Raw genomic sequence first — 25,045 nt, 5'->3', positions numbered from 1 at the left:
GTCTCATTGATACTGGAGGTGGTGTTACTGGTCAGATCACCAAGTGAAAATGGGGGGAAAAAAGTCAAAGAAAACGAATGCAGCCACCACATCTAATAATTGATAAGCTACAAAATAATAAAAAAATTTTGGGGGGTTTAACAAAAAGTTTTACTAAACCCACAGCAGTAAAATCAGTCTGTATACACAGTAAAGCATGCTTGTTGTACTCACTGTGGTATCTCAGGGGTTAATCCCTCTGCATTGTGTAAAAAAGACTGTTTTATTCTGTCTTCTCTGATCCTCCCCTTCTTCCAATAATAAAGACCGCAGAGGTGATCAAATGCCACCAAAAGAAAGCTCTATTTGTGGGGAAAAAGGACATCAATTTTGTTTGGGTGCAGCGTTGCATGACCGCGCAATTGTCAGTTAAAGCGACGCAGTGCCGAATCGCAAAAAGTTCTCTGGACAGGGAGGTGGTAAATCCTTCTGGGGCTGAAGCGGTTAAAACCTAATTTTGGCAGATTGGCTTATCTCTCATCATAATAAATACAGGAAACAATACCAAAATGTGATACCAAAAATGTTGTTGATCTCCAGCTAGCAGGCTGAGCTGTCAAGGAGTCGTGTAATTTTCCTTTTCCCTAATAACAGCATCTCAGGCTTCTGTGAAAGTAACTATTTAGGCGTTATTGATGCGTGACTGCCTTCATTACAGGCTGGAAGAAAAAATTGAGTCACCCCTTCTTTTTATAGCTGGAAGAGGATGCAGGAAAGGGGGGAGCAAATAAATGTACAGCAAATATACACGAGAGCTGAGAAAAACAATATCATGTTCTTTTTGTATTAAGGGAGTGGAAATATTTGCCAAACGATTCTAATGACCATGCCCGGGACAATGGGTGGGCAGGAGGGACAGCTGCCCTGGGCACAGCGAAGCAAGGGGACAGAGAGTGGACACGGGGCAGTAAACCCATTCCATGACACGCATTAACAGCGGGGGAGGGGGCACAGTTCTGCATCCTTGCCCTGGGCATTAGTCAAACCTGTCCCGATACTGCTAATGATGGTGTTAGTGCTTTAACCACTTGCCCACCGGGCACTTTCACCCTCTTCCTGCCCAGGCCAATTTTCAGCTTTCAACGCTGTCACTCTTTTAATGAAAATTGCACAGTCATGCAACAGTGCACTTATAGGCAGCACTGATGAGGAGGCACTGGTGGGCACTGATTGGCAGCACTGATGAGCACTCACTGGCAGAGCTGGTGGGCACTGATTGGCAGCCGTGGTGGGCACTGATTGACAGCACTGGTTGGCACTGATTGGCAGCACTGTTGGGACTGCACTGATAATCAGGACAGGGCTCAAAGAGAAATCAAGTCTAAAAGGATGCAGACCCTGACAATTTCCCTATTAGAGCCCTGCATGTGCAGCAGCTGATTGATCATTTTAAAGTCACTCCCGTACAGATTCACATGGGCACAGAGAAACACAAAGGGATTTCTTCAGAATAACAAAAGGTAGGAATCTGAAACAAAGTTTATTAAAATCCCTGAAATGTGCATAGTTACTCTTTAAAGTGACTCTGTCATGAGAAAAGTATAGGGGTGACCATTGCTGTCCACTCCTTTCATAACACTAGTTCCCTGGCTGTCATGCTGATGGTTTAGCTTCAATGCTTTCTTAATCTCTGACCCAGGAAACAGTACACAGATTAAAGTGTTACTAAACCCAGGAGCCTGCATTCACTATATCTGGTCTCTCACAGTACACAGAACATGGAAATTCAATAATTTTAGTAAATATAAACTGCTAAATACCTTTTCCCATCAGCAGTATATAGCAATCCCGTGACTTATATTAGTGTCTGGTTAAAGCTTGTAGGAGTTTTCATTCTCCCCTGCATGTCCAATGAGGCTGCAGGACCCCTGATCCTGTCTGGACAGTGCTGATTGGCCCTGTGCTGATCACATGCATGTTTGAAGAACAACACCCACCTAGTGTACCCAGCAGGCACCCAGGCACTGGAAAAAATTCTACACTGAGTTAGTGAGTACTGTATACAAGCTACTGAAAGGTGGCAAGTGGTTTAGATGTGAAGTTTGCAATTTCAAAGCTGAACAATGCCAATTAGGAAGCTGTGGAATTTTAACCACTTTCAGACCGGACCATTTTGCTGGTAAATGACCAGAGGTCTTTTTACACTTTGGCACTGCGCTGCTTTAACTGGTAATTGCGCGGTCATGCAATGTTGTACCCAAACAAAATTTGCGTCCTTTTCTTCCCACAAATAGAGCTTTCTTTTGATGGTATTTGATTGCCTCTGCGATTTTTATTTTTTGCGATATAAACGTAAAAAGACCGCAAATTTTGAAAAAAAATGATATTTTCTACTTTTTGTTATTAGAAAAATCCAATAAACTCAATTTTAGTCATACATTTAGGCCAAAATGTATTCAGCCACATGTCTTTGGTAAAAAAAAAGTCAATAATTGTATATTTATTGGTTTGCGCAAAAGTTGTCACATCTACAAACTAAGGTACGTTTTCTGGAATTTACGCAGCTTTTAGTTTACGACTGCCTATCTCATTTCTTGAGGTGCTAAAATGGCAGGGCAGTACAAAACCCCCCCAAATGACCCCATTTTGGAAAGTAGACCCCCTAAGGAAATTGATAAGAGGCATGTTGAGCCCATTGAATATTTTATTTTTTTGCCTCAAGCGATTGAATAATGACAAAAAAAAAAATTATTTTTTTTTTTTACACAAAGTTGTCACTAAATGATATATTGCTCACACATGCTATGGGCGTATGTGAAATGACACCCCAAAATAAATTCTGCTGCTTCTCCTGAGTATGGGGATACCACATATGTGGGACTTTTTGGGAGCCTAGCCGCGTACGGGGCCCCGAAAACCAAGCACCGCCTTCAGGCTTTCTAAGGGCGTAAATTTTTGAGTTCACTTCTCACTACCTATTACAGTTTTGAAGGCCATAAAATGCCAAGATGGCACAAAACCCCCACAAATGACCCCATTTTAGAAAGTAGACACCCCAAGCTATTTGCTGAGAGGCATGTTGAGTTCATGGAATATTTTATATTTTGCCACAAGTTGCGGGAAAATTACAAACTTTTATTTTTTTATTTTTTTTTTAACAAAGTTGTCACTAAATGATATATTGCTCATGCATGCCATGGGCATATGTGAAATGACACCCCAAAATAAATTCTGCTGCTTCTCCTGAGTACGGGGATACCACATATGTGGGACTTTTTGGGAGCCTAGCCGCGTACGGGGCCCCGAAAACCAAGCACCGCCTTCAGGCTTTCTAAGGGCGTAAATTTTTGATTTCACTCCTCACTACCTATTACAGTTTTGAAGGCCATAAAATGCCAAGATGGCACAAAACCCCCACAAATGACCCCATTTTAGAAAGTAGACACCCCAAGCTATTTGCTGAGAGGCATGTTGAGTCCATGGAATATTTTATATTTTGCCACAAGTTGCGGGAAAATTACAAACTTTTTTTTTTTTTTTTTTTTTTTCACAAAGTTGTCACTAAATGATATATTGCTCACGCATGCCATGGGCATATGTGAAATGACACCCCAAAATAAATTCTGCTGCTTCTCCTGAGTATGGGGATACCACATATGTGGGACTTTTTGGGAGCCTAGCCGCGTACGGGGCCCCGAAAACCAAGCACCGCCTTCAGGCTTTCTAAGGGCGTTACAGTTTTGAAGGCCATAAAATGCCAAGATGGCACAAACCCCCCCCAAATGACCCCATTTTGGAAAGTAGACACCCCTAAATTTAGGGGTACACTAGTGAGACTAGGTAATAAATGGCGGGTGCCCTGAAACTATAAAAAAATAACTAACCAACCAGCGTCACCTGTAACAGTTATATGGTGATCACTGGTGAAAGGGTTAACTAGGGGGCAATTAGGGGGCTTTATGCGGTAGTATATGGGGGTCCCTGGCGCTATAAAAAGCTGCAGCGAACCTAAATACCTACCTGCCTAACTAGCGTCACCTGTGACACTAATACAGCGATCAGAAAAACGATCGCTTATTAGGCTGGGTTCACACTGGAGCGATCCGGGAACGCCACGAATGCGCGGCGGGTTCCCGCATCGCATGCCTCCCGGCGGCAGTTCACACTGCCCTATGCGAACTGCTGGGAGTGTCAGTGAAATGTTACTGACACCCCCAGATCAGTTCGCATATCGCAGTGCGATCTGCAAACTCGGATCGCATGGTGTGAACACCCATGCGATCCGATTCTGCAGCGGGCCAAAAAAAGGGTCCCGTGCGAATTTGCGGCGGGTGCGGCGAATGGCTGAACTCGAATCGCACAGAGATCGGATGTGATTTGCACTGCAGTGCGGTGCGAATCACATCCGTTCTCATAAACCGCTGCAATGTGAACCCAGCCTTAGTGACACTGGCGACGGGGGGTGATCACGGGGTTAAACCTTTATTGGGGGGGTTAGGGGGGTACCTTAGAACTAAAGGGGGCTAACCCTAACTGCCCTAACAGTTATTAGTCACAAATGACACCCGCCGGGTGATCAGGGGGTTAAACCTTTATTAGGTAATAAATGGCGGGTGCCCTGAAACTATAAAAAAATAACTAACCAACCAGCGTCACCTGTAACAGTTATATGGTGATCACTGGTGAAAGGGTTAACTAGGGGGCAATCAGGGGGCTTTATGCGGTAGTATATGGGGGTCCCTGGCGCTATAAAAAGCTGCGGCGAACCTAAATACCTACCTGCCTAACTAGCGTCACCTGTGACACTAATACGGCGATCAGAAAAATGATTGCTTATTAGGCTGGGTTCACACTGGAGCGATGCGGAAACGCCGCGAATCCGCGGCGGGTTCCCGCATCGCATGCCTCCCGGCGGCAGTTCACACTGCCCTATGCGAACTGCTGGGAGTGTCAGTGAAATGTTACTGACACCCCCAGATCAGTTCGCATATCGCAGTGCGATCTGCAAACTCGGATCGCATGGTGTGAACACCCATGCGATCCGATTCTGCTGCGGGCCAAAAAAAGGGTCCCGTGCGAATTTGCGGCGGGTGCGGCGGGTGTGGCGGGTGCGGCGGGTGCGGCGAATGGCAGAACTCGAATCGCACAGAGATCGGATGTGATTTGCACTGCAGTGCGGTGCGAATCACATTCGTTCTCATAAACCGCTGCAATGTGAACCCAGCCTTAGTGACACTGGCGACGGGGGGTGATCACGGGGTTAAACCTTTATTGGGGGGGTTAGGGGGGTACATTAGAACTAAAGGGGGCTAACTCTAACTGCCCTAACAGTTATTACAGTCACAAATGACACCAATGCAAAAAAAAAAAAAAAAAAAAAAAAAAATGACATTGGTGTCACTGTGACTGGGGGGCAGGGGTAATTGGGGGGGTGATCGGGGGGTAAAGGGGGGGTGTGAGTGTGCCTGGCATGTTCTACTGTGTGTGTGAGTGTTGGTGCAACTTACTGATCCGCTCTCCTCCGTGTCGGAACGAAAAATACCGACACGGAGGAGAGAATACATCACTTCCTCTCCTGTGTTTACATTACAGGAGAGGAAGTGATGTCACCGGGGATTTCTATTCGTCGGGAGCGATCGCGAGGGGGTGACCATGAATGAATGGCCGTCCCCTCGTCCGGGATCGCTCCCGAACGAATACCGACCGCCGCAGGCACCGGGCGGGGGCCCGATCGGGCCCCCGACCCGCGGGAGGCAAGGGACGTACATGTATGTCCTTATGCCTGCCCGTGCCATTGTACCGACGTACATCGGCGTGCGGCGGTCGGCAACTGGTTAAACTAGAAATGTTTCTTAGCAAGGATTACTTGTGGCAAGTGTTGAATACAGACAGACCCTCAGACAGAGAGACGGGGGGAATAGGACAGGAAAGACAGACAGGCAAAAGCAATTATAAGCTTACTAGTGGAGGACGACCAGTTTATCCACATAAGAACAGAGTAAACAGCCAAAGGTATGTGGACTTCATTACAAAATCTGCATGAGCATTCAAGTCTAAACAGCAAACTGTTTCTGCTATGAAAGCTTCACAAGATGAGACTAGAAGTAGGCCACCAAATGTGTGACCACGTGAATGCTGTGCTGGAAATCATAGAGCAGTGATGGCAAACCTTGGCACCCCAGATGTTTTGGAACTATATTTCTCATGAGTCTCCAGCACTCTGCAGTGTAGTTGAGCATCAGTTTCAAAACATCTGGGGTGCCAAGGGTCATCATCACTGTCATAGAGCATATGCGTGCCAACAGAGACAACATCAAAGATAACCATATTGTTGCCCTGCTGCTCTGCAGCCTTCCAGAGACATGTACTGCTCTTATTAACGCTTTAGAAACCAGACCTGAGCAGGAACTGACACTGGAATATGTCAAAGGGAACATAATCAATGAATATGACAGAAGGGAAGAAAATATGCACCATAATGACAAAGCTCTTAAGATGTAGAAAGGCATAAAGCACAACAAAGAAAACAGAGCCTGTTTTCACTGTAAAAGGACCGGTCACATGTGACATAAAAAAGGACTGTTCTATCTGCAAAGCCAAGCAGCGCAAGCTAGAGCTATACACAATAGAAAGAGTTAAATCAATCACAAAGAAAACTGTAGATCCATTATGGAGTGGCACCTTTAAAGTAACACAGAGCGGAAAGCAACCCGGCTGGTGCATAGACTGGGGTGCAACAAGCCACATGACTAGCGATGAGACCTTCTTTACAAACATTTATTACAGTGCAAAAGACAATGTTTTCCTAGCAAACGGGAAAAGCATCACCTCAGTAGGTAAATGGCAGGGCTTCCTGAACTGCATTCAACCACAAGGCAAGCAGAGTATCCTTGTATAGAAAGTTCTGTATGTTCCAGAACTAGAGTTTCATCAGTGAAAAGTCTTGCAAACAATGGTCTCCTAGTTAAGTTCCAGGGTGATGAATGCACAAGTCACAATAATAAGCGATGCCTCGCCAAAGGAAAACTGGATGATCACCTATATAGGCTCATCACCACAGACCAGCAAGCCAATATAGTGTCTAATGACCTCCACAACAAATGTATTCGATTATGGCACAAGCGGCTGGGGCATAGAAGTACAGAAGCTATACAGGACATTATAAAGAAAGGCTTATCCGAAGATTTAACAGTAGCGCCTTGCCAAGTGCTCATGAAATGCAAATGCTGTATTGAAGCAAAAGCCACACGTGCTCCCCTTCCACAGGCATCTCGAAGAAAAACAACCTACCCCCTGCAGCTCATACATAGTGACGTATGTGGTCCAATGAAAACTCCCACATCAGGTGGAGACAAATATCTACTGACCTTCATTGATGATTATTCCAGGTACACAACTACTTATCTGATGAAACACAAGAATGAAACATCAGAGAAACTTCAAGAGTTTCTCATCCAAAACTAGTCGGGTATGTGGATGCTGATTGGGCCAAGGATTGCACAGACCACAAATCCACAAGTGGTCTGTGCAATCCTTGTGCAAACAAGTGATAAGTTGGTCTAGTCAAAAGCAGACAACTATCGATCTATCTTCAACTGAAGCAGAGTACATTGCAGCAGAACACGCAAGTCCAGAAATGATATGGATTTGTCAACTTTTTGTGGACATCGGGATAGACATGTCAAAACCAATTCCCATTTTTGTGCACAACCATATAAAGCTTACACAATCAGAAAGGGTCAATCCTAGAACCAAACACATTGACGTCAAGTATCACCTACTGAGGGACAATCAAGAGCAAGGTGTTATCGACATTCAATACTGCCCATCAGAGGAGATAACTGCCTTACCAAGCCTTTGTTGAAGGAATGTCATCATTATACTGACATTCATTGATGATTATTCCAGGTACACAACTACTAATCTGATGAAACACAAGAATGAAACATCAGAGAAACTTCAAGTGTTTCTCATCCAAAACTGGTTGGGTATGTGGATGCTCATTGGGCCAAGGATTGCACAGACCACAAATCCACAAGTGGATTCATCTTCCCTTATGAGGAAGGAACCATAATTTGGTCTAGTCGAAAGCAGACAACTATCGCTCTATCTTCAACTGAAGCAGAGTACATTGCAGCAGAACACGCATGTCCAGAAGCAATATGGATTCATCAACTTTTTGTGGACATCGGGATAGACATGTCAAAACCAATTCCCATTTTTGAAGACAACCATGCAAAGCTTACACAATCAGAAAGGGTCAATCCTAGAACTAAACACATTGACGTCAAGTATCACCTACTGAGGGACAATCAAGAGCAAGGTGTTATCGACATTCAATACTGCCCGTCAGAGGAGATAACTGCAGATGCACTTGCCAAGCCTTTGTTGAAGGAACATCATCATTATATCCAGAAGAAGCTGAATATAATTTGACAAAGCACATTCTGTTGAGAAGGGGTGTTGGCAGAACAACAACATGTAATGTAAAGTACTGTGAACTATATACTGTATGCATTATACTTATCTATGCAGCAGGTGGCCCTGTAGTATTATAGTGTTATAGTATAGTGTGTATTCTATGATATGACAGGATGCACTGTCTATCTAATTTCAGTGCACTTGTTTGTGGTTAGTACCTAGTTCATGTTTCTCATGCTGTAAGACATGCATTGCAATCATCCATAAAGTAAAGCCATTTGCTGCAAACAGTAAGCTTCCAGCGCAACAATTTCAATACTCTGCATAACAATGCACTTCCCCAAGAAGAAAAAAAACTCTCTAGCAATACACACCAAACTGAGCATGTGCAGCCTGACTCCAAAGGCTCTGTTCTATCAGGAGATAGATTGGGGACATGAAGAAGGGGAGGATCAGAGAAGACAAAATCAAACAGCCTTTTTACACAATGCAGAGAATTAACCCCTCAGGTTCCACTGTCAGTATAACCAGCATGCTTTACTGATATACAAACTGATTTTACTGTTATGGGTTCAGTAACACTTTAACCCCTTTCAGACCGGACCATTTTGCTGGCTTAAGACCAGACCAATTTTTGAGATTCGGCACTGCGTCGCTTTAACTGACAATTGCGCAGTCGTGCGACGTGGCTCCCAAACAAAATTGACGTCCTTTTTTTCCAACAAATAGTTTTCTTTTGGTGGTATTTGATCACCTCTGCGGTTTTTATTTTTTGCACTATAAACAAAAAAAGAGCGCCAATTTTGAAAAAAAAAACAGATTATTTGTTACTTTTTGCTATAATAAATATCCCCCAAAAATATATAAAAAAAACTTTTTTTTTCCTCAGTTTAGGCCGATACGTATTCTTCTACATATTTTTGGTAAAAAAACGCAATATTGATTGGTTTGCGCAAAATTTATAGCGTTTACAAAATAGGGGATAGTTTTATGGCATTTTTATAAATTTCTTTTTTTTACTAGTAATGGCGGCGATCAGCGATGTTTATTGTGACTGCGACATTATGGCGGACACATCAGACATTTTTGACACATTTTGGGACCATTGTCATTTATACAGCCATCAGTGCTATACAAATGCACTGATTCCTGTGTAAATGACACTGGCAGTGAAGGGGTTAACCAGGGGGTGGCAGTGTATGGGGTTAAATGTGTCCTAGGGGCATGTTACTAACTGTGGGGGGCTGGGCTGTGTGTTAGTGAACACTGATCTCTGCTACAATCACATGGAGCAGAGATCAGCGTCACTTGTTGCTAGGCAGAACGGGGAGATGCTGTAACCTACACGGTTTAGGAGATATTTGCCAAAAGACAGGCACCGCTGTCTACGGCGCACTGTCTACGGCGCATGCACACAGGCGCACTGAGCGTGGCACCGTCATCGACAAAGATACCGCGCGTGTCGGCTCCCGTGTGCATGCGCGGAGTGACGTCATCACGGCTTTGCCGAATGACAGCGGCGGAGCTGCGAGACGCCACCGAGAAGATGGATGCGCCGGACTACAGGGGACAGCGGTGACATCGCTGGCTCCTGTGTCAGGTAAGTGACACATTATGGACTACTATGCGATGCATAGTAGTCCATTATGCTTTGCCTTTGCAGGGAATGAAAGAGGAAGTAAACCCATCAGGGTTTACTTCCTCTTTAAGGGTATTTTTAAAAGCAACTAGTGTAAGTACCTGAATTTGACCTAGGATAAGCCTCTTGCAGTACAGTCTTTACAGCAGAGCACGGAGAGAGGGAGAGAGAAGCAGGACAAGCAGCCAGTCAGGTATGCTGCAGTGCTGGAAGCATGCTGACGGATGGAGAGAGCAAAGTGAACAGTGTGCTGCTTCTTTTCCCTGGCTTGTAAGTGAAAGTGAAAAAACTGAAAAGGGTTGTGCTGTGTGGCAGAGCTGTGCAAATTTGTGGACTGACAAAACAAAAAACCAAATCCTTTGGCAGGTAAAAGAGCTCCCATATATGTACTGCATGTCATATGTGTATGTGTCTAGTTCGCTGGAGTTCAGCTTTAATAATTGTTGTCTGGCACTCTCACTCACTTACAGCATGCTTGTTTCAGGTATGGGACTCACAAGTATGAAAACTAGACAGAGCCAGGCCACGAGCATTTTTAAACGAGGCCCATCAATGGCACGCAACACGCTTTTCTCATGATAGGGTCACTTTAAATTGAAGTTCAAGGACTGCCTTAAAATGATAAATGATGGAGCTTTTTAGAAAAATCACTGTACAAACTGTAAATTGTAGCATGACACTGTAGCAGGACACTTGTTAATGACAGGTCCACTTTATGTTTAGTTACTGAGAATGGAAGGAGTTCAGTCAAAGTCAGCTTACCCCTCTTTCATGTCATTGATGGGTAGAGGCACACGCCCCCCCCTGTCCAGCGCAGAGGTGATGTTTATTGCGTTCAGGCGATCGGGCTGCCAAACATTTTTCACCGCTCCAAGGAAATCCCCCAGAACCTCGCTGGCCAACATCTCCTCCACATTCATGTTTCTAATAAAAAACTCAGCTTGGTATGGGAGGGGAAAATCTGTTATAAGACATACATAAAAGAATGTGATAAGAATATATACAGTATATATATATAAAAAACAATCTATATCCATATATACTATATATACAGTGGGGGAAATAATTATTTGATCCCCTGCAGATTTTGTAAGTTTGCCCACTTACAAAGAAATTAAGTCTATAATTTTTATCTTAGGTGTATTTTAAATGATAGAGACATATTATTAACTAAAAATCCAGAAAAAAACACATGATACAAATGGTATAAATGGAGTTGCAGTTCAGCGAGTAAAATAAGTATTTGATCCCCTACCAATCAACGATAATTCTGGCTCCCACAGACTGGCTATAGTATGTGCTCATGTGGTACAAAGATTAGTCCTGCCAGTTTAAGAAGGTGCTCCTAACGACAACTCATTACGTGTATAAAAGGCACTTGTCCACAGAATCTCTTTCCTCCATTGAAACCTCACCATCAGGGGCAAGACCAAAGAGCTGTCAAAGGATGTCAGGGACAGGATTGTAGACCTTCACAAGGATGGGATGGGCTACAAGACCATCAGCAAGAAGCTTGGTGAGAAGGAGACAACTGTTAGAGCAATTGTTTGCAAATGGAAGAAATACAAAATAACCACTGATCGCCCTCGTTAGCCCTTGTACACGTGGTCGGAAATTCTGACCACAAAATCCATCAGATTTTTTCCGACGGTTTTTGTTCCGAAACTGGTGTTGCATACACACGGTGGGACACAGTTGTCGGAAAATCCGATCGTTTGTCGTTTGTCCGATCGGACAAAGTCCGATCAGATCATGTAATCGTAAAATTTTATATCCAGCTCTGAAACTTTGTTGGTCGGACATTCCGGCAGAAAAAGTCCGATGGAGCCCACACACGGTCTGATTATCCGACAACACGGTCCGATCGGACATTTTCTGTCGGAATGTCCGACTGTGTGTACAAGGGCTAATGGAGCTCCATGAAAGATTTCGCCTCATGGGGTAAGGATGATCATGAGAAAAGTGAGGGATCAGCCCAGAACTACACAGGAGGAGCTTGTGAATTGATCTCAAGGCAGTTGGGACCCACAGTCACCAAACAAAACCATTGATAACACAATACGCCGCCTTGGATTGAAATCCTGCAGCACCCGCAAGGTCCCCCTCCTCAAGAGTGCACATGTACAGGCCCATCTGAAGTTTGTGGAAAAAATGATCCGCAACTCCGGTTGTTGCTCTTAAAATTTCTTCATTTTATTGAATAGCCATAGTGAACAAACACAGATTAAGTCATAAGTTTGCCAATGAACATCTAAATGAAATCAGAGAAGGATTGGCATAAAGTGCTGTGGTCAGATGAAACCAACATTGAGCTCTTTGGTATTAACTCAACTGTGTTTTGAGGAATAATGCTGACTATGACCCTAAGAACACCATCCCTACAGTCAAGCATGGAGGTGGAAACATTATGCTTTCAAGCTGTTTATCTGCTAAAGGTACAGGCCGACTTAGCGGCATTGAGGAGCCAATGGGCCATGTATTGTAAAATCTTGGATGAGAACCTTCTTCCCTCAGCCAGAACACTGAAGATGTGTTGTGGATGGGTCTTCCAACATGATAATGACCCAAAACATTCAGCCAAAGCAACAAAGGAGTGGCTGAAGAAGAAGCACATTTAGGTTATAACGTGGCCTAGCCAGTCTCCAGAACTTAATCCTGTAGAAAATGTATGGAGGGAGCTAAAAATTTGAGTTGCCAAGAAACTTAAGGATTTAGAGAAGATCTGTAAAGAAGTGGACCAAAATCCCTCCTGAGATGTGTGCAAACCTGGTCACCAACTACAAGAAACATCTCACCTCTGTGCTTCCCAACAAGGGTTTCTCCACCAAGTACTAAGTCATGTTTAGCTTTGGGATGAAATACCTATCTTAGACCCCTTTCACACGGGGCGGATCAGTAATGATCCGCCCCGTGATGATCCGCTCGCTCAGCGGGGATCGCTCCGTTGTCCCCGCTGAGCCGGCGGTGGACAGGGCGGTCTTCGCACACTGTGCAGGGACCGCCCTGTCAGCTCTCCGCTCTCCTCTATGGGGGATCGGATGAACATGGAGCGTCTGTCCGTGTTCATCCGATCCGCTCTGCAGACGGATAGAAAAATAGGATTTTCCTCCGTCTGCAGAATCGGACAATTGCGGAGGCGGACAATAGCGGGTGTCTGCGGATGTTCATCCGCAGACACCCGCTGTCCCATAGGGATGCATGTATGTCCGTATTTCATCCGCAAACGGATGGATGAAATATGGACATACTGTCTGCATGTGTGAAAGGGGCCTTACTCACTGAACTACAACTCAATTTATAACATTTGTATCATGTATTTTTTCTGGATGTTTGGTTGATATTCTGTCTCTATCATTTAAAATACACCTATGATAAAAATTACAGACCCTTAATTTCTTTGTAAGTAGGCAAACTTACAAAATCTGTAGGGGATCAAATCGTTATTTTCCCCACTATATTACATTTTTGGTTTTGGGTTTAATACCGCTTTAGAGAAAAAAAAAAAACTAACAGGAAAGCTGCCAATAGGTAATACATAACAACAACCATTATCCTTTGGTCTCATGCCAATAATGGCAGGCAGCTAATGACAGTTGACAGCTCTTGGGGGAAGACTGATCAAGCAGGTTAGAAAGTCCACCCTATCATCCAAGATAAGAAGATAAAGTCTGTATCTTTGCGTGGCCAAATCAGAATCCTGACCTCAATCCCATCGAAGTGCTGTGGCATGATCTGATGTAAACTGAGCAAGGCAGACATGCCAAAGACTCATATCCAAAGCATCTTTCTTTAGGTGACATTGCTGTGTGATTGTCAGATACCAAAAGAGTTTGATCGAGCTTCATCAGTAACTCACTCACCCTCTGCGGACATGATGTTGATGACCAAATTATGTCTGGCCGTCTCAAATGTCCTTCTGTTATAAGCAGTTATCTATAAAAAAGAAAGAAAAAATATGAGTGGGAATATAATTAGATTCTATTAAACACCTCGTAACAAATATTGATTGAACATTAGGAAAATATATACGGTATATGGCGAGTCTCCTCCAGGAAAATGTACTTACCCTGGACCCGGCATCCTATAACTCATAGGTGCTGAACCATAATTTCCATCATAATTTGTGTTTAGGATGCTGACTGTAGGAAGGAGTTGTCTATCTGAATTTCATTAGTGAATCCTAAATGCAGTTTAGAAATAGAAAGCTTAAAGCCAAACTCCGAGCTCCGGCCTTCACCCCTCAATCACACTCCCTCCGGAGGTTTCCCCATTAGCTTTTTAAGATACTTATCTTTTCAATATGTCTCCAGGTTAGTCATGTGATGTGCAGGGTCCATGACCCCCTGCACTCACATTAAGTTTTCAGTCTTTTGAGCTGACTGAGGTCATTCTCTGGCAAAAAAAGGATTACTGTGGGGGGGGTCAGCTCTGAACAGGAGGTGAGTATTACAGCCGCGAGCTGTCATTCCTTTTTTAACCTCTTGGGGGACCTGTCTAAAAAAAGAGGATGTTGGGGATTACCACTTCCAGCCCAGGCCAATTCTGGCGTTTCTCTCCTACATGTAAAAATCAGTATTGGTTTTGCTAGAAAATTAGTCAGAACCCCAAAACATTATATATTTTTTTTAGCAGAGACCCATGAGAATAAAATGGAGATCATTGGAAATGGTTATGTCACACAGTATTTGTGCAGCAATTTTTCTGGTAAAATATAAATGCTGTAATGCAGAGTAAATAGATACCTAACATGTCACGCTTTAAAATTGCGCACGCTTGTGGAGTGGCGACAGACTTCATTACTTAAAAATCTCCATAGACTTTACCATTTTTTAAAGGTTACCAACTTAGAGTTACTGAGGAGGTCTAGTGCTAGAATTATTGCTCTTGCTCTTACGTTCGTAGCTATGCCTCACATGTGTGGAGTGAACACCATTCACATATGCGGGCGCGACCTACTGTACATATGCGTTCACTTCTGCGTGTGAACACGAGGTGCTTTAAAGGTTTTTAAATTTATTTTATTTTTTTACACTGTCCTGCTTAATTTTTTATTTTTTTTATTTTACGTTGTCCCTTTTAATCTTTTATTTTTTATCACTTTTATTCCTATTACAAGAAATGTAAAAATCCCTTGTAATATGAATAAGGCATGAAATTTTCTCTTTATGGAGAAAGTGGGGTCTCCAGAAATCGCTTTCTGCTTTCCAGGGAAAAACATGCCAGTGTTTACATCTGCCAGAACTGGAAGTGATGTCATGACGTTGCTTCTGGCCTCCCAGGGTCATAGAGATATTCAGAGACCATCCGGTCTATGGCTATGGTGAACCGCTGCCACCGCTGGATCAGATGTTCTGCTTCTCAGGAGAGCCCAGAGAGGCACCGGAGGGCAGCAAGGGGGGGGGGGGGGGGGGGGGTGACCTAATCTACATGCAGGGTGCTGGATGCATGGATACCAATGGGGGGGGGGGGGGGTTTTTTTTTAAGCACATGATTTGAGCCAGAGGCTATAATTAGTCTTCAAAAAAGCACTGAGCTCCGAGCCCACCCAGTTGTGTGACAATAGCAAACGAATATTCGCTACTACCAAACTGATCCTCTTCCCAGCGAATCAGGAAGTGGATACTGAGACCCATCAGGAGCAGGTGTTGGGGGTGCTTGGGGTGCCACCTGCTGACCGGGGGGAGGGGGTGGTTGTTTGCCGCCCCCCCAAAAAAAAACAAAAAAAACACTAGCCATCACTGCTAATCAGGTAATAAAAAAATATCAGTTGTTACAAATCACTTGTGATATCCGTTTAGTATATCCAACTCTTGCCAATTCTATGGGCCAACTCTCTATGGCCCCAGTCTGATACACTGAATTGCCTTTTCCATGGCATTTTCTCAGCAGATTTTAAACAATGTAGGTTGCCTGGTCTTTCCTTGAAGTGGTTGTTAAGCAACTCTAACCTGTATATACCATCAGCACTGCCTCCTATTGTAGTGTCCCCCTCTGTGTGTGATTTATAAAAATAAATGCTGCAAATACCTCATTTTATTGCCGAGATTGCGATCACATGATTGGCCAGCTTTCTCCTCTGATGGATGCAGTGGGCGGGGCTGAGATTCCTCTGCTGATGTCAGTCTGGAGGGGAGGAGGAGGGGAGGAGAGAGCTGGCTGTTCATGTGATCTCAATCTCGGCACTTAAATGAGGTATTTACCGTATTTATATTTATAAATCATTCGCAGAGGGGCACACTGCAATAGGAGGCAGTGCTGATTGTATATACAGGTTAGTGTTATGAGAGCAGCAAGAGGGGGGAGGGGCGGCTCACATACAGACAAAGGGGGGGGGGGACACAGGAGCAGAGAGGAGAGCAGATAGCAGGCTGCAGATGACAGAGGCATGTAAACTGACCACGGTATCTGATCTCAGCAGCAATGATACACCGTGGTCAGTTTACAGAGGGGTGGGGAGACACTGGCAGGATCAGTCAGGTTTTTTAGGTGTTACAGGGGGCCAAATGACACAGGACAAGAGCTGTGTCATATAAAGGAGCAAGATCCATTTTTTTGGGGTTAACAAACTCATTAACTGCATACCTCCCAACTTTCTGGGATGGGAATGAAGGACACCTATTAGTAAAAGTATGTAGGCATAGGATACACCCCCTAAAGGAGAATTATACAAAAAATATATATACTGGTTAAGCCCTTAAGTGATTTTTTTTTAAACCACTACTATTCCTTTATATTGGCTTTTGAAATTTACTGGTATTAGGATTATGGGTAGCCATGGCTCATTGAGGCATATGGGGAGCGAAAGCTGGCCTGTTTAGTCTGGTACAATGGAAGAGCTACTGTAGCTCAAATTGTGGAAAGAGTTAATGCTAGTTCTGGTAGAGAGATATCAGAGCACACAGAGCATCGCAGTTTATTGTGCATGGGGCTGTTCAGCCTCAGACCGGTCAGGGTGTCCGTGCTGACCCGTGTCCACAGCCAAAAGTGCTTACAATGGGCATGTGAGCATCAGAACTTGACCTCAGAGCAATGGAAGAAGGTGGTCTGGTCTGATGAATTCAGGTATGGTTTAAGGAAGAACAACAAGTATCAGGTGTTGCGTCCAAATTCTCCAGATCTCAATCCAATCGAGTGTCTGTGGGATGTGCTGGGAAAACAAGTCTGATCCATGGAGGTCCCACCTCCCAACTTACATGACTTAAAGGATCTGCTACTGACAGCTTGGTGCCAGATACACAGCATATGTTCAAAGGTCTTGTGGAGTCCATGCCTCAATGAGTTAGGGTGGGTGGTCATAATGTTATGGCTGATCGGCCAATGACTAAGCAACCGTTCCACCTCATTACATACATTTTTACATAAAACTTCTTAAACTTTTCTATCAGTTTTGTCTCTGCAAAAAAGAAATCAAATTTCCATCTAGTCCAATCATTTTTTTTCTTTGACTTTATCTAAGCAAAATTGTGAAAAATTCTGTCCTGCATAGACATCATCTCATTATAGAAGTTGGATTATCATGGGAACGGACTGAAGATGTGTATGGGCACCTTCATAGTTAATGTGCATCTGTTGATGTTTTTCTATTTACTGTTCATTATGATTTTCTTGTTTTAGATGCTTAGATGTCTTGAGTTAATACAAAATGTATAAATATCCCAATTATAAATAAGCCTCAATTAAAATTTAAAAAAAGGGGAAAAGGTTATCTTGGCTTTTTCTGAGTGTGTGTGAATCTCTGCCAATAAGCGCAATGTAGTTAAAAAAGCATTACTAATTATATTCCATAGCAATACACCAGGCATCCAAAAAAGGCTGAGCAGGATAATGACCATCATTGAAAACTAAACTAGGTCAGGATTTTAATTAGCACATTTCTCTTCCATGCAAAAATACATATATATGGCATAGCCATAAACAGATACGAGCTATATACTGTACAACAGGAACCAGCAAGCCCTGGAATGGTTTAGCCATGGGATGCTCTTTGTGCTGGCACCCGCTACCATTGGCTGGAATTGACAGTGCACTAGGTTGTCAGTTAGAAAATCTGGCCCACCGACCTACCTGACATAACCGAAAGCCCACCAGTGGCTGAAGATGGCGGTGTGCTGTGTGGAACAAGCCTGCCTACATTGGTACTAGGGGTAGAGCAACTGGGGCTGATCTAAGGTCTAAAGGTGAATGCATTGAAGGCTGATCTGATGTCTGAAGGTGCGTGCATTGAGGACAGATCTGACACCTCAAGTGCATGCATTGGGGGTTGATCTGAGGTCTGAAGGTGCTTGCATTGGCGGCTGATCTGAAGTCTGAAGTTGCTTGCATTGGTGGCTGATCTGAGGTCTGAAGGTACATGCATTGGCGGCAGATCTGAGGATTAAAGGAGCTTATATTGACAGCTGATCTGAGATCTGAAGGTGCTTGTATTGGCAGCTGATCTGAGGTCTGAAGTTGCTTGCATTGGCGGCTGATCTGAGGTCTGAAGGTGTGTACATTGGTGCTTATCTGAGGTCTGAAGATGTGCACATTGGTGCTTATCTGAGGTCTGAAGGAGCTTACATTGGCAACTGATCTGAGATCTGAAGGTGCTTGCATTGGCGGATGATCTGAGATCTGAAGGTGCTTGCATTGGCGGTTGATCTGAGGTCTGGCGTTGCTTGCATTGGCGGCTGATCTGAGGTCTGAAGGTGCTTGCATTGGTGGTTGATCTGAGATCTGAAGGTGCTTGCATTGGCGGCTGATCTGAGGTCTGAAGTTGCTTGCATTGGCGGTTGATCTGAGATCTGAAGGTGCTTGCATTGGTGGTTGATCTGAGGTCTGAAGATGCTTGCATTGGCGGCTGATCTGAGGTCTGAAGGTACATGCATTGGCGGCAGATCTGAGGATTAAAGGAGCTTATATTGACAGCTGATCTGAGATCTGAAGGTGCTTGTATTGGCAGCTGATCTGAGGTCTGAAGTTGCTTGCATTGGCGGCTGATCTGAGGTCTGAAGGTGTGTACATTGGTGCTTATCTGAGGTCTGAAGATGTGCACATTGGTGCTTATCTGAGGTCTGAAGGAGCTTACATTGGCAACTGATCTGAGATCTGAAGGTGCTTGCATTGGCGGATGATCTGAGATCTGAAGGTGCTTGCATTGGCGGTTGATCTGAGGTCTGGCGTTGCTTGCATTGGCGGCTGATCTGAGGTCTGAAGGTGCTTGCATTGGTGGTTGATCTGAGATCTGAAGGTGCTTGCATTGGCGGCTGATCTGAGGTCTGAAGTTGCTTGCATTGGCGGTTGATCTGAGATCTGAAGGTGCTTGCATTGGTGGTTGATCTGAGGTCTGAAGATGCTTGCATTGGCGGCTGATCTGAGGTCTGAAGGTGCTTGCATTGGTGGTTGATCTGAGGTCTGAAGATGCTTGCATTGGCAGCTGATCTGAGGTCTGAAGTTGCTTGCATTGGCGCTTATCTGAGGTCTGAAGATGCGCACATTGGTGCTTATCTGAGGTCTGAAGGAGCTTACATTGGCAGCTGATCTGAGATCTGAAGGTGCTTGCATTGGCGGCTGATCTGAGGTGTGAAGTTGCTTGCATTGGCGGCTGATCTGAGGTCTGAAGGTGCTTGCATGGGCGGCTGATCTGAGGTCTGAAGGTGCATACATTGGTGCTTATCTGAGGTCTGAAGATGCGCACATTGGTGCTTATCTGAGGTCTGAAGGAGCTTACATTGGCAGCTGATCTGAGATCTGAAGGTGCTTGCATTGGCGGTTGATCTGAGGTGTGAAGTTGCTTGCATTGGTGGCTGATCTGAGGTCTGAAGGTGCTTGCATTGGCGGCTGATCTGAGATCTGAAGGTGCGCACATTGGTGCTTATCTGAGGTCTGAAGGTGCGCACATTGGTGCTTATCTGAGGTCTGAAGGTGCTTGCATTGAGTACAAATCTCAGGTCTCAAGTGCATACATTGAGGGTGGATCTGAGGTCTATAGTGCATGCATTGGGGGTTGATCTGAGGTTTGAAGGTGCATGCATCAAAGGCTGATTTGAGGTCTCATGTGCATACATTTGGGCTGATCTAAGGTGTGTAGAGCAGAGCTCCGACGGACCTGGAAGCATAGCTCCCAACTGTCCCTCATTCCTCCTCATTTGTCCCTCATTTTGGTCTGATCTATATACTTGTATATAAAATGCACTTTTTATCTATCAAAAAGTGTTTTCCAGTGCTAAACCTTTCATCCGATTTCTAAATTGCTGCATTTGTAGATTCCAAAAGCCAATATAGAGGAATAGTAGTGGTAAAAACCAAACTTATTTTTTTTTGTACAATTCTCCTTTAAGGGGGCGTGACAAGGGGTGTGTCCTATGCCTGCACACTTTTGCTGATAGGTGTCCCTCATTTCCATCTCAAAAAGTTGTGAGGTATGCTGGAAGTACACTGTTACACCTCCAGTGGTTCCTCCTAACCATTCTCTGTGGTTCCACAGTAATCAAGCTGAAGCAGATACCAGCATGCAAAATCACCTCCAATAATACTTTATTGTTGTTACATCTTGCTCACAAAGCAACAGCCTCTGACACGTTTTAGCCTACTTGGCCTTAATCATAGCTATGATTAAGGCCAAGTAGGATGAAACACGTAAGAGGGCCTCACATTATGAGCAAGTTGTGAAAACTGAAGGAGAGGCTGTGTGCAAGTATCTGCTTCGGTTAGACAGCAGAGCTCAGACTGGGAGAGGGAAAAGCATCACGAGGAGCTGATCAGATATACTGCAACACAAGGAACACCCATGATAGAAGGAGAGAGAGCAGAGTAACAGGGAGATTAACTCATTAGTCTGCTGCTTGCCTTTCCGTTGTCCAGTCACAGGTTGAGGGGGGACCTCTAAGAAAAAGTGGAATTACAGCAGAGAACGATCAGGTCCACTTCCTGCCAGGCAGAACTGAGCTGTGTAAATAGCAGGACTGGATGGACAGATATACAAATCTCAAGCAGCTCCTATAGGCAGCCTGTATTTTATCTCTGTCTTTAACCTTTTGTACGGGAGTGTAGCTTTAACCCTTGCCTATGTTATATAATGTTTTATAGATATACTTTTAACGCCTGGCGTGACCATCTCTGAAATTTCCCTGGCTACCTGGGCTTTATTCCCGTCTATAGAGTTTAAGCTATAAAATCTTCAGAGAGGGGTGAATGCGTCTTGCACGCAGACGTCTACGCTCGAGCTGTACCCTGTTTCTCATTAATTCGATTTTCTCTGAGAGTTTAACATCTGTCGCTCACCACGTATGCATTTATAGCGATCATTCGCTGAGGCAGGGGCGGCCCGGGCCCCTGACTGAACACTGCACGTTTCTACATTAAAACTATACATTCCGACAAGGCCAAAAATATATTTGCGGTGGCAGCGAGAACGATAATGACATGTTGTTATAGGATATAATTCATGGTTGTTTCATCCATTACATCATGCTTAACAACTGACTGCATACACAGCAAATCTGCAAGGAAGCTTAAAACACATATAGGGCAAAGTAGTCCAGGAGTAATAGGCTGCCTTTCTACAGCCACCAATCAGGTTTTGTTTCTCATTCTGAACTCTGCACTTGTAAAATGAAACAAGAGATTTGATTAGCTGCGATGGGCAACAGCTTAATATTTCTTCAATAAATTCCCTCAGGTCCACGTGTGAAAATGTTGGAGCTCACATTGTTCCCTTCCTTCCATGACAGTGTTCCAAAGACATGCAGGTAGGTTAATTGGCTTCTGTCCAAAATTGGCCCTAGTATATGAATGGGGACCTTAGATTGAGGGTAGGGACCAATGAGAGTGTGCAATGTACAGGGATAGGGACAATTGTAGACACTCACTCAGGTTGAACTGGATGGACAAGTGTTTTTTTTCAACCTTACTAACTATGAAACTATGAAACTATGTGTTCAGGTCTGTCCACTGGACTTATGGCTCGAGTGCTGCATCATGAGAGGAAGGGGAGAAAGTCACGTGCTTCCCCATACCTGGAAGTACATACTTGTCTAGTGTCCCGGGCAGTCCTGGGATTTTCGAGACTGTCTCCTGTGTCCTACAGGATTCAGGGCACTTGGCAGTTCACAGAGTGGCACTGAAATTAGTGGCGGAACGCCTGGCACCCAGCCTAGATACAGCTTCCTCCAGTCTGGAACCAGGAATAATAGCTGATCACCCAAGAACTAGACGACACTAGCTTAGGTGCAAACTGGAACTTACTTTATTGTAAACTCACTCAAAATATACTGTATATAACACACAAAATCAGATAAGAGCTTGATCACATTATGCAAACAGTAAGATAGTTAACATAGCTAAGGAACAGCCAACATAAACAGTAACCTAATTAACTTCAGGACCAGGCCTATTTTTCAAACTTGTTGTTTACAAGTTAAAACCAGTATTTTGTTATAAAATTACTTAGAACCCCCAAACATTATATATATTTTTCTTCAGACACCCTAGAAAATAAAATGGCGGTCATTGCAATACTTTATGTCACACCGTATTTGTGCAGCTGGCTAACAAGCGCACTTTTTTGGGATTTTTTTTTTAAATTATAAATAGGACAACAGTAAAGTTAGCCCAATTTTTTCTATATTGTGAAAGATAATGTTACACCGAGTAAATTGATACCCAATATGCCACGCTTCAAAATTGCGACCGCTCTTGGAGTGGCGACAAACTTTGACTCTTAAAAATCTCCACTGGCGACGTTTAAAAATTTCTACAGGTTAACAGTTTTGAGTTACAGAGGTGGTCTTGGGCTAGAATTATTGCTCTCACTCTAACGATCGCAGCGATATCTCACATGTGTGGTTTGAACACCTTTTTCATATGCGGGCACGACTTCCGTATGCGTTCGCTTCTGCGTGGGAGCTCGTCGGAACGGAGTCTTAACATTTTTTTTTTTTTTTATTTGACTTTTTATTCTTTATTTTTACACTGTTCCTATTACAAAGAATGTAAACATCCTTTGTAATAGAAAAAAAGCATGACAGGACCTCTTTAATGTGTGATCTGGGGGTCAAAAAGACCTCACATCTCACATTTACACTTAAAAACAATAAAAAAAAAAAACACTTTTTCAATAAAAATAAAAATTCCCCTTTAAGACCATTGGGTGGAAGTGACCCCAATAGTATGGAGCTGAGTGAGGGCCATCTTTCCCTCACTCAACTCCATGCCTCAGAAGGGAAAGGACACGATCGTCTCCACCACTATCGAAGGCTCCGGTAAGCAGCGGAGACCACTGGGGAGTGGCGGGAGGGAGGCCACCTCTCCCGCTACCGATAAAGGTAACCTTGCGGCAAATCCGCCACAGAGACCACTTTTATCTGAACGCGGACTGCCTGCTGTTTAAAAGATAGCTATATGCTGCCATAACAACGGTATTCAACGTCAAACAGCCAAAGTATAAAACAGTGAGCTAACTAGTTACCTAGACAAGCCTAGGTGACTCAGTGCCCACCCAGACCATTTGGCACCAGTTCCCCAGTAAAAAAACCTAGGGCCATCCAAATCTCTAAAGGATTAGCAGACAGAAACAATAGGTGACTCAATTAACAATTAGAATTCATAACCTAGGAGGCACACAATGGAGAAATGATGGGGGAAAGACACCTTAGTAAGCAGACTATAGCAGGAGACCCCAGAAATTAGGTTGTTTTGAGTTGATTATATTAACATCTGCTCTGAATCTCATAGTCTAAAGTCATTGCTGGTTTGGGCACAAAGGCCCCAAATTTGTATCTAGGTCCTAGATTTCCAGAGTTTGTGTGTTTTGGGGAGACATGGCCACTCCAAGGGTCCCCCAGGCACACACCTCCCAAGAATAGAGCCCCCTCAAAAGCCAGGGACCATAGTCAGTAGGCAAAAGTGCACCCTGTAGTTGGATCTGTCACAGTGATCTTCTGCCCGACACTCATAGCATAGCCCCGCCATCAATGTAAGCAGACCAGCGGCGCAAGAGTATTGTCACGTACCTAGTGGTGAGCCTGGAATGCAGAAGGAGACCTCTCTTGCATCCCCGACTCACGGCCCCTGATAATGGTGACAGGAGGCACGGGAGTCTAAGGTAGCACGAGTGCCTGGCAGGATCAACAGCCGGAGGATGGATCAGGCTGACTTCAGGAACTGTAGCTGGACAAGCAGGCCCCAGTGGCAGCGGACAGGAACCAGTAGACAAGCAGGAGACCAACAGAAAGAGGTGGATCACTCAGGGGCAGGCACGCAGAAAAGTCAGGCAAGCCGGGTCAAACCAGACAGTCAGTACAGGAACAGATGCAGCAGGCAGAGGCAGGAACGTGGAACAGGCCGGGTAACGGATGAGCACGGATGGACCAGAGGATGAGACAGGTGCAGAGTTGTAGACAAGCCGGAGGTCAGAGGCAGGCAGAAGGCAGGGAAGGTCACAGGTCAGGCCGGGTCAATACACAAACAGATCAGATTCAGGTAATAGTCTCAGGAACGCTGTAGATCAAGCAGCAAGATCTGAAGGGAGAACTGGGTTTAAATAGCCCGCCTGGCGCCGGTAGCCGCGCGCGCGAACGCACACCAGGCACCCGCAGGCGCGCACAGACAGGTGACGGACCACTGTCCCCAGCCAGCCTTTCCTGACAAGTATTTTTTGGTAAATAATCAATTATCACGAATACTTATTCCTAATTCCAGCAGCCAGTACAAAATCGTGTGTATGTAGAAAGTGATATAAAACAATGTGAATAGTGATAGTATCCTATGAAAGTTGATACATTGAAATTTGAAAAGTCCATAAACAATGAATGATGAAAAGGGATAAACTGGATCGAGAGAAAAGAAAACGTGTTCCTCGTGACGTCAGTGTTGGGTGAGTATACAATACGACCACCACCGGTTGTAAGAAGGCAATGGCATCAGCAGGGCTTGTACTGACGCGTTTTGTCAACCCAGATGATGTTTCCTTAGACGAAACATGTCGGGACGAGCCTTGCTGCTGCTATACTGTTCATTACAAGCACTTCA

At 44.3% G+C, this 25,045-nt stretch overlaps 1 protein-coding gene across 4 annotated transcripts in view; it reads right to left on the bottom strand.

Annotated features, from left to right (window-relative positions):
* SGCE (sarcoglycan epsilon) overlaps positions 1-25,045 on the bottom strand; it is a 131,430-nt gene that overhangs the window by 51,568 nt on the left and 54,817 nt on the right. For all 4 annotated transcript variants that reach the window (XM_077490768.1, XM_077490769.1, XM_077490770.1 and 1 more), the window contains exons 4-5: positions 13,900-13,972; positions 10,802-11,000 (exon numbers count right to left, since the gene is read on the bottom strand). In XM_077490768.1, the coding sequence (XP_077346894.1) occupies positions 10,802-11,000; positions 13,900-13,972 (272 nt within the window). The remainder of the gene's footprint in view (positions 1-10,801; positions 11,001-13,899; positions 13,973-25,045) is intronic.

The sequence above is a fragment of the Lithobates pipiens genome, unplaced genomic scaffold (genome assembly GCF_037356315.1).
Source record: "Lithobates pipiens isolate NorthernLeopardFrog02 unplaced genomic scaffold, aLitPip1_a1.2 Scaffold_19, whole genome shotgun sequence".
NCBI classification, from domain to species: Eukaryota; Metazoa; Chordata; class Amphibia; order Anura; family Ranidae; genus Lithobates; species Lithobates pipiens.
The sequence above is the reverse complement of the archived record's forward strand: the minus strand, read 5'-3'. Positions and strand labels throughout refer to the sequence as shown.